Source organism: Nannobrachium achirus (assembly GCF_963921795.1).
Source record: "Nannobrachium achirus genome assembly, chromosome: 5".
NCBI lineage: Eukaryota > Metazoa > Chordata > Actinopteri > Myctophiformes > Myctophidae > Nannobrachium > Nannobrachium achirus.
In genome coordinates this window covers 40,672,508-40,690,457 of record NC_137814.1, presented here as the reverse complement: position 1 = coordinate 40,690,457, position 17,950 = coordinate 40,672,508, and the positions used below count along the sequence as shown (strand labels likewise).

General features: G+C 40.9%; 1 protein-coding gene across 1 annotated transcript; it reads right to left on the bottom strand.

Annotated features, from left to right (window-relative positions):
• Nucleotides 1-4,579: 4,579 nt before the first annotated feature.
• Nucleotides 4,580-15,202, bottom strand: aire (autoimmune regulator; the record flags this gene model as incomplete). The annotated part of the gene is made up of 11 exons (XM_080725794.1): nt 4,580-4,663; nt 5,646-5,735; nt 5,986-6,064; nt 7,917-8,038; nt 8,408-8,542; nt 10,763-10,829; nt 11,142-11,263; nt 12,092-12,156; nt 13,437-13,562; nt 14,349-14,523; nt 15,056-15,202. 11 exons carry the CDS (start codon nt 15,200-15,202, stop codon nt 4,580-4,582), a joined length of 1,212 nt encoding a protein of 403 aa, XP_080581920.1.
• Nucleotides 15,203-17,950: the final 2,748 nt, after the last annotated feature.

Here is a 17,950-nt window from a genome sequence, read left to right as displayed (position 1 = left end):
AATACCCGTTTCGTTTAATGGCTACAGAGATACTGTGTACCGATCTGCATGATTTTTGGACAAAATCTGTAACAGGGCCAGACAACAGACCCCCCCCGCCCGCCCGCCTGCGCACACACACACACACACACACACACACACACACACACACACACACACACACACACACACACACACACACACACACACACACAGGCACACACACACACACACACACACACACACACACACACACACACACACACACACACACACACACACACACACACACACAGAGCTGGTTAAACATGTTGCCTCATGCTAGATGCAGAATAGATATGCCTCAAGCTAGATGCAGAATAGATATAGATACACCATAAAAATGCTAATATACAGCATATGATTTGTGAAAGTGACAAACGGGCTTCACAGTTATGTTAGGTGTGTTCATATGCAACATGTGATGCGATTTCAGATCAATTGCTCCAGCCACTGAGGAGAAACGCTGTGACAGACACTCACTCAGACAGACAGACACTCAGACAGACAGACAGACAGACATTTGGAAAATTATATGTTTGATGTGATCAACATTCATGTATATGACAGTTATAAAGCATTTAGAATACTTACATTTTGCCTATGATTTAAGAGAACATATTCTGCTAAATGTAAATTCTAGTAAATTATGAGACATATCAATGTTAGGACAGTAGAAGAACACAGCTGATTATTGTTGTAAATTATTACTGCAGGCACCATATTTCTATATGATATTAGTTAAACATTATTTTATCTCAGTAAAATTACGAATTTACAAGTGGAACAAGCAGCTAACTTAACACCAAAACTGAGAAAAAGCAGGGCTGCTACCATTTCCTGTCCACAACAATAGCACAAAGGGAGAAAGGTTCCTGACTGGAAGTGCGTCCTTCAGCTCCCAAATCCCCCCCCCCCCCCCCCCCCCCCCCACACACACACACACTTCCCCCTCTCCTTCTCACCTCTCAGTGGTAGTCAAATAGGGACACATGTGAAGGCTGCTCACAAATATGATCATTTGGAATGCCAACAGCAATGAAGAGAGGATGGTCAAACCGTGGGAATTTCACTTATCATATTTTTCCAAAGAATTCCACAGATCTGAGCAATAACATTGTAACAGGATGTGTGTGTGTGTGTGTGTGTGTATGTGTGTGTGTGTGTGTGTGTGTGTGTGTGTGTGTGTGTGTGTGTGTGTGTGTGTGTGTGTGTGTGTGTGTGTGTGTGTGTGTGTGTGTGAGAGCGAGAGAGAGAGAGGGAATGTGCACACACGTGTGTGGGTGTTGGAGGAAGTTAGCCTTGAGGCAAAATGAAACGTGTGTGTGTGTGTGTGTGTGTGTGTGTGTGTGTGTGTGTGTGTGTGTGTGTGTGTGTGTGTGTGTGTGTGTGTGTGTGTGTGTAGATACAGTATACACACGTTTATTTATGCATCACTGCTTTTTGTTATCTCCTTCACATAAGTAAAACATGGAACTATCATTTAAGAAACATTCCAGGCTTCCAAAATAAACGTCAAACTGTGCATGATACTCTATGTGAAGCTACCGAAGTCACAGAAGAGATTGAAGAGAGACTGTTTATCCTTGAGACCTTGAACCCAAATCAAAATGATGCCACGACGATGTGCCATGACCCTCTGAACCATTATACAATAGGTTATGACCTTGGTTTTAAAAATGTGTAAATTATATTGTATATTTATCATGCTATTTGTGTGTTTAGGGTTTTCACATTTGTGTTTGCATTCATTTCATTTTTAGGTATACTTTGGAATCACAATTCAAAATAAACGTTGGACGCTGCATGCATGATTTGAGGCATTGTGTTCCAAAAATGTGTTTTGCTAAAGTCTACCTGCTGGTGGCGCTATAACAGGCCAATGTGAAAAAGGTAGTATTTGTTCCTTGACCTATAGTGGGAATATGTGTGGCAAATTTCACGGCGCAATCCTGCAAACTTTGGAAGGCAATATTAGCCAATTAGGATGGAATATGAAATATCAGACGGATCGGACTTAGAGATACTGGGTACTGATTTGCATGATTGTTGGAGAAAATCTGATGGAGTTATAGCAAAGAATGTGTTTTACATAAGTTGTCCTCCTGGTGGTGCTATAAAAGGCAAATGTGAAAAATGCAGGGCAAAGGTTTATCCTCTAGGGAGTGCGCATACACATTTTCCCACTTATCGGTGGAGTTAAAGGTAAAAACACAAATTGCCCTGTTATAGCGCCACTATGAGGCTGATTTGAGAAATTTGAAGTGGCATTTCTTCCTTGGCCTAGTGGAAACGTGTGCGCCCAATTTCACCAAGATTGCACGCTGTGTTCATGATTTGAGGCATTTTGTTCAAAACGGAGCCAAACAGTAGCCAATCAGGATGGAATATGGAAAATCAGACAGATCCATGTTGACTGTACTGTCTACCGATTTGTAGGATTTGTGGACAAAATCTCTAGTGTACAGAAATGCATTTTGCAAACATCGGCCTCATGGTGGCGCTAGAACAGGGCCATTTGAAGAATGTGGGGCAGAGGTTCTGAATTGGCATCCAGGGAGTGTGTGTGCTCATTTTGGCAGCGACTGGGCCAACGGCACCGGAGATTAGCTGGTAAAAAACTGGATGGACGCACGGACGGAAGCACGCACGCACGCACGGACGGACAGGGACGAAAACATACTCTCACCCTGAGTCCCCCATGCCTTCGGCTGGTGGAGACAATGATGAGCAGGAGACATGTCACTGTATGTGAAAGGTGGTTTGTGACCCTGTATGTTAGCCTGAAGAACACAGCATCCCGTTTTCACTAGAGAAGCAAGGCCATGCAAGATGCCAGAGAGGCACGAGAGATGGAGGGCTTGCATAAGAAGAGAGCAGTGCCAGTAAGCCTGGTCTTGTCGAAATGCCAAGGTACATTAAATACATTCTGCTCATGCTGTTCATATTCAATGTTTGTTTTGGAAATAGAGTGCCGATGTCACTCTACCCCTCTCCATCATTCCCCCTATCCCCCTCTCCATCTTTTTTGTTTTCATCCTAGAATCCCGCTGAGAGGGGCAGACAATTCAAACCAGCTTGTCTGCATACACAAATATTCTTCTGTGAAAGGAAACAGTTCCTGTTATCATATGGTACCATTTATTTGGGAATTCATCAGTGAAAGCAAACTATGAATGACAGTGCTCCACAACACGATCACTGGGCTGTCTGATGAGTGCCACCTAGAGGTAAGATTTTATGAATGACTATTAAAGTGAGTTTGCAGTAAATCTTTAACCAGATTTCATTTCATTATGGGTTTGCGTTGTGCCCTCCATCATTTGTGACACAGATTTCTAGCCCTGAAATTATTTATGGATTTTCTTTTCACGTAATTTGAGGGATTCCAACAAAACTGCTATTTCTATTTAGAGTGCAGCAAGCAAGACTAAGAGCAGTGTGAAATAAAATAGTCTGTTTTATCCACTACATTAACGTTTTATACACAGAATTACTAGTGCGTTTGGTCTCATTTGAACACCCTCAGAGTTAAATAATCACTGAGAAGTTTACAATGTAGATTGGGGTTCCCAAAAAATGAAAAACCATTGTTCCCTCTCAGAGTTACAGATCCCTAATAAGGGTTCATCCTGGAGGTCCCTGCACCAGACATTGAGAAACAGAGCTACTAAAAAGCTTCACATTTCTCATCCCTTGTTTTGGGGCTGGAGGAGCCGGTTGCCACGGCAACCAAATAACTGTTGGAGGGAAGAAGAATGTTTGTGCTGCCTGGCGGAGCTCCATCATCCCTCTGGCAGCAGCAGCTAGCGCTGCTAAAACCCCCTGACAAAAACAACATTCCACATCTAAGTGATAGTCTTCAAGGAATTCCTGTTAAATGGAGGCATTTCTCAGCGTGCATAACTTGTCAAACTGAAACCATCTGGTGCATTGTGTGTGAATGCGTATTGTTCCACAGCGGATCGGTGCAACGAGACACTGTTTCTCACACGTTTCGAATTCGAAGGACCTCCAATTTGGTATGCATTTGGCCCACGGACAGCCTTAACTTCAAGAGTGTGAAGTGTACCCGCAAGCAGGGTCCATTTGGTTCCAATTGTACACTCTCGAAGTTACAAACCTGTGAGGGTCCATTTGGTTCCTAATTTAGCAGGGGACCCCGTGGTCCAAGGATCCCCTGGGGGTCCCTGGACCTCACCAATGAAATAAGAGAGTGAGTGAGAGACAGACAGACAGAGAGACAGGCAGTCAGAAAGCATTTTGTGTCATTTAGCTTTATGTGCATTTTGTCTACTCATGTCTTCTCAGCTGGGTATGTCTGATTCTTATTCAAGAGATTAAAGTTTTTTTTTGTATTAATTTAATATATCTCATATACTAATACACAAGACATCTACATCTGGGTGTGCGTGCACATCTGCGTTTGCACATCGGTGTACAGGTGTGCTTTAATGTAGGCTATGCATTTATATACTGTATATGTGTATCATGCATGCATGCAAATGAATACACATGCTCACAAAAGCATGTGAGCAGAAACGCTTGTTTTTATTCTTCATCACTGGAAGTACCCCTGGGAGTCAGGGAGAGGCCTGGCAATGTTGTGGAAAGCCCACTGCAAGATCCCATCTATGGAGCCCGGCTGGAAAAGAAACACAGAAATTGGTAGTCTGCCTAAAGCGCCCTGGTCCTACAACACTGTATAAAATAGGCTTAACGTTGACGGACATAGTATATAGAGTATAGATATCAAGCACCTGCACTTCTATGCACAGTAATGTCCTTGGTGCTAATTTAATTCTGAAGAGTGCACACATGGAACCTTAAACCTCCACTATGTACATTTTTTATTAGGAGAAATTTAGACCCTGTGCAGGTAGGGTGTGACCACTACTGGTCGACAAGTGGTACTGCCTGAATGTCAGAATTATATTTCTCCCTAATAATAGCAGCACTTGCTTGGGGGATCCAGGATCGAATCTCAGGTAGAATAAGAACATGAGTGCAGCTTTAAATTAACACCAGGAGTTTACTGTGCAGGTTCTACAGCGCAATCCACTCTAAAAGCTGGTTGAGAGAAATACTGTAGGTAGATAGAGTACTGTAAGTAAGTACTGTAGACTGTACTGGGAGGAATACTGTAGTTACTTGGAGGAATACTGTACTGTAGGTACTGAGACAAATATCTGGCTATCCACTGGCACTCAGGAGCATTGTCCTGCTTTCAATATCTATAATGTCAAACTTGCTAGCTGAAACCTAGTTATTTAGCCTATTTTGGTGGCTAATCAATCATTAACAAAATCCTCTATCAATACAGGCATGTTCACTAAAATTACATTCTGTGTCTTTGTAACGGTATCTGAATATAATCTGCCTACAATTAACAACAACAGCATTTTCTTGTGCATAATTCTAATGCCAATATATTCTAGAATCACCTTTAGGATAGCAGCCATGATTCATTTGAGTGACAAGAGGTCATTCCGTTGACATCATACCATTCTGATTCTGATTCTGATACCAATGTCTGTTGCACTGTAACATCCTGAATGTTAATTTAACTCTGAGAGGGTAAACATTAACCTTTCTCACTTTTATAGTGTGTGAGATGATATGCTCACCTCACCCAGCATAGACTCTAATTCATCCTTGTGGAGGACAGGCTCTGAAAGAGAAACGCTCTGCTCTTGACTGTGCACGGGTTGAACTACCTGGGAGAGTGCACACACAACGCACGCAGGCACGCACACACACACACACAAACCAGAGCCAGAAAGAAATGCTGAGTCTGCAGACAGCTCACAAGGAGCTCATAAATTCCGTCACACCTATTCATTGCATTGTTGATGCATTGATTTATGACTTACACACGTTCATGTACCACGTAAACACTTGCACTTACAGGCTGTATAGGTTACACACACACATAATGAGCAGCCATGCATGCCTACAGAAACACACCTGCAGGCTTCTGGTTTCAGCCTCCTTCTCTGCACAGCTGCCCCAGGCTCCAGTGCAAGACAAGCAGATGGATCTCCCCCTTGAGGACACATGGGTCACTGAATTACAGTATGTAGTGAACAGCACTATTTCATACCAAAACATTATAGAAAAGCACTTTTGAATGATGCACACTGACAGGAGGTCTTAAAACATTTTCAGTTTGGCCCTAAATGGAGGAACTTTGCTCTTGCCCTGGGACAGGGGGGCTCATTATAGCATGTTTGAGTTCAGGCAACTTGTAGAGCAGTGGTTCCCCAAATAGCCCTTGGTTTTTAAAAGCACTGTCAGAGACTTGATTGAAGCCTAGCACTCATTGAATGCTAGAAGTGAATAACCGCTGTTCAGCATTACATACATATCGTCACTGTCGGGCAGAAACCTCGTATCTCTAAGTTTCAAATGTGTACGTCTTTTGGTAAAGCAAAGCCCTGCTTCATCATACAAAACTGTCGCACAAAACTATAGTGAAAACAGCCGATCTACAAGCACACAACGCCTCGCGATGCGAGGCGTTGTGTGCTTGTAGATCTGCTGTTTTCACTAGTTTAGTACATTTTATAGATGATAAATACAAAACTAACGGTTTTGGACATACAAGGTTTCCATCCGACAACGACGATATATTACACAGAGCATGTTACAGAATAAGTGTTGCTACTATGAGGCCCACATAATGATTTGTTATACTAACTCATATATATTGTGTATCTCTTTATTTTTAAAAAGGGTATTGCCCATGATCTTAATCTATGTTATAGATTACATAGCATGTTCTGATGGTCCATTATTATCCATTACTTGCCATTAGTTAGATATTGATCGCTGTAAACAGATACCCTTAATGCACTGTGATCGATTCTCATGTGCGCTGTGTAATTTGTCGAGTCAATATGTAATCTCTTTTTTTTAACCTCTTATCAAGAGCTCTGGCTTGGCATGGTTTCTCTGCAAAACAACTAGTATTAAGCTGTCAAATAATTGTAGTGGATCAAAAAGTACAATATTTACCACTGGTATGTAGTTATGAAAAGGAAAAAACTAGTAAAGACATAAAAGTACCTCATAATTGTACAGTACTTGAGTAGGCCTACTTAGCTACTTAACTTTCCACCACTGCTGGCAGTAGGAGGATAGATGGAGTATGGCTGTAAGCAGTGGTGGAAAACGTAATCAAATGGTTTACTTAAGTAAAAGTATCAATACTGCAATGTGGAAATACTCAGTTACAAGTAGAAGCACTTGAGTAAAAGTGTGAACGTGTTGGCATGTTTCAAGAATGTTTGAAAATAGCAGATCTACAAGCATGTAGATCGGCCATTTTCTAAAATCCTACATAAAATAGGGCTGCAAGTGCTTAATGTATGTTTTATAATATTATAATGTATATCTGCAAAGTAACTAAGTAGCTTAAGTTTTCAAATGAATGTAGTGGAGTAAAAGTATCATATTTGGATCCGAGATGTAGTGGAGTAGAAGTAAAAGTACTGGAAATTGGGAATACTCAAGTAAAGTACAAATAACTCAAAATTCTACTTGGCCCAGTGCATTACTTAAAGGGGTACTGTCACCTAAAGGGGTACTGTCACTTTAAAAAGTCATCTTAAAATATGAGTTAATATTTTTATGATGTAATTGTGGGAATGTGCAATTATAAGCCAATCAAATTAATTGACTGTACTTAGACTACTTACTGTACTGGTCAGCTGTTGTTGGGGGGTGAGGGGCAGATTACACTGTGACATGAGTTTCAGACTATTTCAGACCGTTTTCAGAGAGACCACGTGACCTACTGTATCATACTATTATAATTACGGGGCGTGTCAGCGGGCCTTTAAGTAAATGTACTTAGTTACTTTACACCCTGGCTGTGAGTTTGTAAGGCATCTTACTTAGAGAAGTGGCAGTGTATGTGGTAATACTGGAGACACTGGAGACAATGGGACAGGTCTCCTCCACCAAGATGACACACACCACACACGTCCCTCACACTGACCACTTCTCCACCTAAACACTGATTGTATGCACATACACACACACACACACACACACGCACGCACGCACGCACGCGCGCACACGCACACACGCACACACACACACACACACACACACACACACACACACACACACACACACACACATGCTCGCAAACAAAAAACGGTTTGTTTTTTTGTTAGTTTTTTCCCATTTTGGAAAATCTAAGAATACTATGCAATAAAGTAACAAAATGTTTCTGTGCACAAAGGCAGATTTCATGCCAAAGCAAAACAAAATATTGACTGAGTGGAAACAACAATATTCCACCCGCTAAATGCAAAACACATACAGCATTAAAATGCAAACGTTTCATTTCAATCCATGATGTAACAACAACAAAACGAACCTGGTATCTGGCAGTGTGGCCACTCTTGGTGGTGACGGCAGACACAGAAGAGGTTGACAACGAGGAGAAGAAGGATACATCTCTGGTGGAGTTATTGGAGGTGCTGGGGATCTGCTGAGGCTGGGCATGGAGCAGCTGTGTCACAAAGATTGAACATATAAAGGGTTGTATACTAGGGCTGTCACAATTATTACATTATCGTCTAATCGCAATTATTTGACATAATCGCAAATATTTTGTCATAATCGTCATAATCGTGAATGTTGAAACATTTTCATACATTTACAAACATTTTCAGAAATAGTGGAAATAGCAGATCTACAAGCTCACAACACAGCGATGTGACGCGTTGTGAGCTTGTAGATCGGCTATTTCCACTATCAATGTTATTTTTTTCTAAGTAGAAAGTTGTCAAATATGTCAGTAATTTCTTTGTTGCGACCGTAAGGGAGCAGTTTACTATGAAAACCTCCACCGGCCGTCCGTCCGTCACACGTCACACGTCACACCTTTGCCCTGCTCATATCTCCGCATCAGTATGACATCACACCACATGTGTACACAAACCTTTGTGTACGTTGCTGTGGCAACAGTCTGTTGTTGCTGGTTTGTTAGTGTACATTAGCAACCACCTTAGCAACCATGGTTTTACCCTAGCAACCAACTGTTTACCCTAGCAACCAACTGTTTACCATAGCAACCATGTTTTTTTACCCTAGCAACCAACTGTTTACCATAGCAACCAGATACGCAGAGCAGGGATCGCCATATATGGGCATAAACAGGTGACATCACACTGATGTCAGATACTCAGAGCAGGGATTTCTCCATAATATATGGGCATAAAAGGGATTCTGTTAGGGATCTCCATATATGGGCATAAAAGGGATTCTGTTAGGGATCTCCATATATGGGCATAAAAGGGATTCTGTTAGGGATCTCCATATATGGGCATAAAAGGGATTCTGTTAGGGATCTCCATATATGGGCATAAAAGGGATTCTGTTAGGGATCTCCATATATGGGCATAAAAGGGATTCTGTTAGCTGTTAGTGATCTCCATATATGGGCATAAAAGGGATGCTGTTAGGGATCTCCATATATGGGCATAAAAGGGATTCTGTTAGGGATCTCCATGGGCATGAAAGGGATTCTTAGGGATCTCCATATATGGGCATAAAAGGGATTGTATCCCAGATGATGCCCTGTTAGGAGATCCACACTAACAGAATCCATATATGGTCCTACCGACAGCTGCTATAAGCCAACCCTGGCGATAAGGTCTGAGTCGAAGAAATGCTTCTTTCCTGGCAAGAATTGCCCCTTTATACTGTAGGGCTCGTTTGTGTATTGTATGACATCACGCCACATCATCGGCTGAGGACTGTGTGATGTCATCATATCTCCATATATGGAGACATAAGTTGCTCATGCCCAAATATGGGCTGGTGAGGTCAGACTTAGTGTGATGCGTAGGTTATCTCCATATATGGAGATTCAACTTCAATGAGTAACCATGGCAAACTGTCAACTGCCCGTATGTCTTGATAATTGGTAAAACAAACTTTTGGCCTATTTGTGGAGATAAGCGACCAACGGTCGCTTATCTCCCGATTAGGGAGTCTTACTGGTATATGTAAGTTATGTGTCATATCTGCCATGTGCAACTTCAAAGCCTAAAAGCCCAAAAACACAATTAAATTGTTAATCGCAATTATTTGAGTGACAATTAATCGTCATGTAAAATGTCATATCATGACAGCCCTATTGTATACTTTTTGAAATGTAATCCTACAATTGCAAAAAGTAATATACTCATTCTTCACCGAAGACATGATCTATTACATTTGATTACTTGCTAACTGCCTTGACGTCATGGAAGATTCCCTGACCCTTGTCCTCTAATATGCAAAAATATGACATGCTTATGGAAATATTGATTATGATTTCATAATTATGGTGCATTTCTACAATCAACCAACTTGTAAAAGTCATTTTATTACAGCACTTTCGTAATTGTAACTTGTAATTGTTACACATTTTTTACATGTAACTTAATTGTGTAATTGCAATTACACTACCGTATTTTCCGGACTATAAGGCGCACCGGACTATAGGGCGCACATAATAGACGCTACCGTTGCGTTATGCATCCAACAGATGGAGCTGTGCTAAAGGGAATGTCAATGTCAATGAATGATCCATAAGGCGCACTGGACTATAAGGCGCACTGTTGTTTTTTGAGAAAATTAAAGGCTTTTAAGAGCGCCTTATAGTCCGGAAAATACGGTACTGTTTGTAGTCTAATATTCTCTTAACAGTTTTCTCTTAACAGTATTAATGGATGTCACTTGCCTGAACAGCTGGCAGGGCTCTGTCCTTCACTCTGTTGCCATGGCATAACTGACAGCGCCAAGTACCACTGTGGATTGGAGACACTCTTTTGAATAGAGTCTATTCAATGACTATTCAATGACAGATTAATGTGAACAATGCTCGTCCGTAAAACACACATACTGTATGGACATTTAAAAACATATTCCCTTTAACTTTTCAATTCAAAGTCATATGTGCATTAATGGACAAGAGGAGGAGCTGAGTTGACTCTCTGAGAGAGCTGAATATCTCTCTCAAGTACTTAAATTGGACTTTTACTACAATCTATATTGCGAGTCTTGTTGACCTCAAAGGTGACGAATGCTGCAAGTGACACAATGAGAAGTCATCTGGGCACCTTGGTATGGATGAGAGGGGAGGGTCCAGGCAGTTCAAATGGAAGGCTCTGGGACAGCCGTCGCAACATATCAACTCTCCACCATCCTTACACACTGCACACTCATCGTCATTACGATGAACCTAAACACACATGTAAGAGAGGATATAAGACCAGGGAAGATATTGGCACAGCTCCAGGCCTTAATGAGTGACTCAAGGGGTACTATCATTGTGATTGTGAAACAGTGGACCCAATGACCTCCATCTTAGTGTTTGTCTCCCCTTTGTGGTAAAATGTAGTCTTAGCAGCCTTGTGTGTTCCATTCTTCTCCTCTAAAGAACTAGAGGCGTAATACTCTCCACAGATTTTTATGCTTTTTTTGGCACCTCCTGTCGGAATGAAAGAAAAACAGAGAAGGAGATCCATTAAATCTCGAGACATCTTAAACATTTGTTTGTGATATGGTATAGCATCATCCATGTTGTTTTTTACATCACTTTTAATTCAGACTTTAATCCATGTGAGAAGTCAAATAAGATTGATGCTCATCAAGACGACATAAATTGGAGTGATGAGCCCCTTTCAGTTCTTTGGCTCAAGTGGTTCTCAAAGTTGGGTTCTTGAGGGGGTTCCAGGAGGTCCTCTACTAAATTAGTCAATATATAGCATCAAAACCAGTTTAACAACTTTAACTCTATACCATTACCTGCTTTGTCTATTAGATCGTATAGCCGACCTATATCTAAAATGCATCGCGGTGTGATGCGTTATGAGCTTGTAGCTATTTTCAAGAAATCTTTAAAACCTTTTGAACATTTTTTAATAATTCTAACAATACAAATCTTGTATGGAGGTCCCCGGCACAAACTATGATCAGATGGGGGTCCTTGGGTTGAAAAGGTTTGAGAACCACTGCTCTAGCTAACAAGCCAAACCATATTATTAAGAGAGGGGATTTCTCTGCTTACCATCAGAGCCAAACACCTGTTGGATATGTATCTCCTCTCTGGCCTCATGGCTGTTTGGTAGCTCACTGCAAGAGGAAGAGGAGGGCATGGGGACAGCTCTCTGGACTGAGGTGGACATGCCTGGGACACCTATCGTAGATGATATAATACTTTTTATTACAGTACAATGGTTATTATTGATGCTTCTTATTCTTGTCTGTTTATGAGAGCTGCTGAAACCTTAAATTCCCACCAGGGATTAATAAAGTACCGGTATCCACCTACTGTACCTACCTAGTACCTACCTTATGATCAGCTGTATAATAACTAAATCTTTACCAAATAATTGCAATAGATTTGGTTTACTAGTTGAAGTGAAATTAGTCCATAACAGAAAGAAAGGACACCATTATGTTTCACATTGTTTGTTGTGGACCATTTTATCTTTTCTTTGCTGCTAATGAGTAAATGGTTAAGTGGCATGGTAATTCATAATTACTTTTTGCAGCTGCTTGTTGAGGGACCACTGTTGCTTCGTTCTTCACTCTGCAAGACTTCCCTTTACCCCCTGAAGCAAAGACAGCAGAATAGAAGCTCATCTTATAAGTCCCGCTTGTTACTGAATGCACACCAAGAAAGTTGAATTACTGTTGAAACATTACACTGTATGAAAAGGATTGTTTTCTTGTCAGTCCAGAGAAAGTGCAGAATAAGAAATGCTTAATTTCAAAGGACCCCATAACTCTGAGAGTATACAAATGGTTTGTTCCATTTGTATACTCTCAGAGCCCGTAAGGGGCCATTTAACCCCTTCATTGGCTGTGTTTGAGAATGGGAAGCCGGAGGGCAATCTCTGTCACTCTATAGGGGTGTCACGGTGCCTGCTCAGCAGGGAGATTTATATTTAATTTATATATTGTTTTGCACATACTGTACTGTACAGCAGGTCAACACCATACTCTTTCAAATATACCCCAAAATTCCCCCTATGAACAAGCAGTTGGCGGAGACTGCAAGGAAAAACTCCCTTTTAACGAGAAGAATGCACAACCAGAACCTGGCTCCAGGTGGGCAGCCATCTGCCTTGACTGGTTGAGGTGAGAGAGAGAGAGTGGGGGCGGAACTCACACAGAGATGCACAGCAACAGCAATACAGTACAATACCCAGTTCTACTTTATAACAGGTATAGATCAGCTATTTTTCTGTATAAATTGGGCTGTATTACACTTATTAAGAAAGGATAATGGCCTGGGACATTGCTGTTCTTAAAGTAGTGTTCAGTATTCACCTTTGACACATAAACTACTAACAGTGAAATCAAAGTCAATCAAAGTCAAAGACCAATCAAAAGCAGTTCACACTCACCATTGCTGTTCTTATGCTGTGAATGGTGATGCTGGGAGGCTGGTTCTCTGTCCTCTCTGCTCCTCTTCCTACTGTGAGCTCCTCTGGTGTCTTCTGAGGACTTCTTCCCCTGTCTGGAGTCCTTGACTGTCACAAAGGGAACATATTTGACAAACAAAGTATTACAATGAATTCCTTTGAATTGCCAAATAATTCCTATCGTTTGAATTGTTTAAGCTAATATGTTGCTGCACTCGGCACACGTTTGGTAAACATTTTAAAAGGTGTTATTTGAGAACGATCTCAAATACCTCTCTCTGTTTGACTGAGACCCAACTTTTCAAAGCATCTTGCTACTTACAGTAATACATACACTATTCTTCCAACTGTTGCACATTTACTGAACCATGGTGATAAGAAATTATCTATCCAATTGCATAATAATTGCCTATAATCGTACGTCTTACATCTTTGAGTTGCTCTCCCCCTATGTGGACTATGTAAAGCACTTCTAAGTATTCCAAAGTGCAGTTTAAAAACTAAAGGAGAGGCTTTTGCTATCAGAGCTCCTACACTTTGGAATGCCTTACCCCTGCAGATCAGGCTCACTGAGGGGGTCTCTTGTTTTAAATCCCTGACCTTAAAAATCACATTTATAGATTAGACACCTCCTAATTTTAATCAACAATCTATCATGTCGGTCTGTCTTTTGTAGTTTCCATGTGTATTCTGCTCCATGCGTAAAGTACTTAACACAGTTTTGAAAGGAGCTATACAAATGAAGTTTTATTATTATTATAATAAGTGTAATAAAATACATGTCAGAACAATTGCAGATCATGCACTGTTTGATATGAGGTGTCCATAATCTTATTTAAGACATTGTCATGATTACTTGAGGACCACCTCTCCTATTATTTGATCATTCCTTACCAGGGTGCAGGCTGGTGAGCACAGTCTGCAGCTTGGGATAGCAGTCCTGGTTGTAATCCCTGGCCAGACATCCCCAGAAGGCCTGGATGGTGGATCTGCCCTGCTCCAACACCCAGGACAGCAGGAAGTACATGGCCTTATGGATTCCTTCATTGGCCTCCCTCTCCAAAGTGTCCTAGATTTTTTTATATCAGACAGGCAACAGGCAAGTTGATTTTCCACAATCATGAAATATACGGTAAATCAGGGGTCTTCAGCGTTTTCAGGCCAAGGACCCCTTAGCTGAGAGAGAGATGAAGCAGGGACCCCCAGATTCCATATTGTTACATTGTTTGACAGCACAATCATCAGTGAATTTTGGATTCATGTCAATTTGTGTTCAGATATGTAACCACTTGAATCATCAATACTTAATTAACTTAAGCTTTCACTCTGTACTTAGTGTGCTCTTTTTCCCCCTCTACACCAAACCTCTTTGCCGAAAATAGCAGATCTACAAGCTCGAGCTTGTAGATCTGCTATTTTTGGCGAAAGTTCTCAGAATATGGACGTTAGGGTTCAAGTGGTTATTATAAAAAAGGAGAAAAAAGATCACACAAAGATTTGAAGGACCCCCTGTAGTAACTCTGAGGACCCCCTAGGGGTCCCGCACCCCTGCGGTAAATCATCAAGTCCTTGTGGTTGATTGTCTTCTAAGTGAACTTTACCTTGAATAGTTGCTCAGTGATGACATTCCGATCAACCAAGCCATAAAGAAGGGGGAAAGGGTCGTCCACGGCCATGGCAATATCAGTACGCAACTCTCTGAGCTGAGAGTGAGAGTCTGAGTCTCTAAAACCCTCCACTCTGGACATGATGCATAGCCGGCATACAATGAAATGAATGGTATTGCTGTAAGCATGTGTACAGTCCATGTAAACATGCTCAAAGTTGATCTCGCTTTTATGGGTTGAGTGACGTCATAAATGACCTCCTGACCTCCTGACCTTGCGTGGTATAATTAATTAGAGGATATGTCGTGCCAGTGGTAAGGTATTTTCAGAGATAGTGTTTCGTTCCTGTTTTATGTGGGCTGAGCTACAGCGAGGTAAAGTGCATGGTGGAGAGGCATGTGAAAAGTGTGTGTCCAGATTTAGAGGTTTCTACACACGCCTAGTTTCATAAAAAATAAAAAAACAAGTGTTTCTGGTTTGAATGCGAAAGGTCATTTTAAAGAAAGTGTTTACATTCACAATCACGCTCAACCACAAACCTTCTCAAATACCTTTGTGACTGCAGACCAATGAGTGGCCGTGGGAACTTACAAAGTCTGCTGTTGAGAGAAGACTGGAAGTTTCACCCTCAGGGCCACAAGAGTCCATCCTTCAACCAGTTTGTCTCCTCAGTGGTCATCATCTGTCCAGTAAAGTCTGGTATCTGATGGTGTGTCACTCACCAAAAATACCTCATCTACAAGCTCACAACGTGCTGCATCCATGATACGTTGGGAGCTTGTAGATCAAATACTTTTGACATGTGACACCATCGTAAAATGTAGCATAAATTAGGCATAACTGTCTTAACTGCCCCAGTCTTTCTGTCTACCCTCAGGGCAACCAAACCTAGTGCTGTCTATCCATCTAGGCTAGGGGAATACCTGTCCTTACTGCCTGGGGACTGTCTGCCACAGGAGCTGAATAGTGAGCTGGCATGTCACGGTGACAGTTTTCCTTTTAGAAGGTGCTTTCCACTTCAACTTCCCCGCAAAACTATCAGGTTTGTCTGTGAGAAAGACATGCTGTGGTGGTTTGCAGGACTTCACTTGTGTATAGAAAATCATATTGTGACCACTGTCCTGTAATGCACATTGGTATTGTAAAAAATGTTCACTTGGTTGATTGAATTCATGATAAATCACATCCTCTCAATCCTTTTCACTTGCTTATCTGCTTCACTGCCTGTATACAACATTCACAACATAAGAATATTCGGTAAAACTTTATAAGGTCAGGTCTTCAATGCATTATGATACATGTATAATGCATTATAATGCACTTATAAGGCCTTATACAGTTTTAGAATAATAACAAGGAAGTGCTGGTCATAATGCAATATAAACTCAGTGGAACAGCACAACTACATATACCGTACCAAGTAACACTTTACTTAAAGGTCAGGTCTATAATGCATTTACTGTATATTGCTACATAACACTCATTATTAATGTTTGTAATTATAACATTTTATAACAAATACACTTTATAACTGACTAAGTTAAGGCAGTTTAGTTTTTATGTGTTGTTCCACTAAGCTTTATTATAATTTGTCAGTGTTATATTGCCTTATAAGCGCATTGTAATGCATTATAAATGTGATTATAATGCATTATGCGTTATAGACCCGACCTTACCCGACCCGAAGTAAAGTGTTACAGAATAGTCATGTAGATCATCATATCAAATATCATATGAGTTATGTAAAATATAAATGTCATCTGTTTCTCCTGTGTCTCTCTTACTGTCACTCCCCACCTCTTCTGCAGACTCAATAAAGAAAAAGCTAAAGATCCCGCTCATTTACAAATAACAATCACATTGGGGCTCATCTGGTAAGAGTGCCATATGCCATATAAATAAGACTATAGTATAGTCCTTCCCGCAGTAGGCCTGGGTTTGAATCCAACTCCAGGCTCTTTGCTTTTCTCTAAAATAGCAGATATAGTGGATCTTCTGCAGGTGACTGAGAGCCTGTAGATCAACTATTTTCGCAATTTGTTTGGGGGCAAAAAGAGAAAAATGTTTGAAGATGTTCACATAATAACTTTCCCTAAATAATGCCACATTGAGTGGTTAATAAATTAATGGTTGCATCAATAAAATGCTCATGAAATCAAGTGACACATGTAGCTGGACAGGCACTGATTGCGATCATGACATCAGATTAATCTGCAAAAACAATTCAGAGTTGGGGACAATATGCATAAAATAAGGGAATTTAAGGTTAAATGTGAACAATATATGGTGTGGCAATTGCTCCTGATGCCCCAAATGGCGCCCCTGCTTTGCTGCATTTCATCGCCACTCTCTCCTGCCTTTCCTGTCTCTCTGTTTACCATCTCTAGCCAAATAAAACAGACATACAAATAAAAATAATATTGAAACAAAAGTACAATAATAATAACAATCACGGGTGTGCAAGCAATGATGTCTGAGAGAACTTCGACGGTGTTACAGTGTGCAGAAGGATTGAAACCCCATGAGATTCACAACAGAGGAAACTGTCTCACTAGCAGGTAAATGTTGATGGTTAGGAGAGTGAAGCCCTTTAATCTGTAATTTATTCATCATTACACATTATTACATTATTCATACTGGTGAACAAGGACCACTTCTACAGAGGGACGTTCACAACATACATATTACATTATTATATACAGTGCAGTGCATTACAGTGGATCTTTATATGTGTAGTACCTGGATGAAGGGAGGAAGGGAGGGAGGGAGGGAGGGGGATCAGGGAAGGAATCGAGTGGACATGTGGGGACATGTGGGGTTGTGATATTCAGTTGTCTTTTTTTCATTTAATATATATATATATCATTTTTTTTAACCACAGTACAGTTT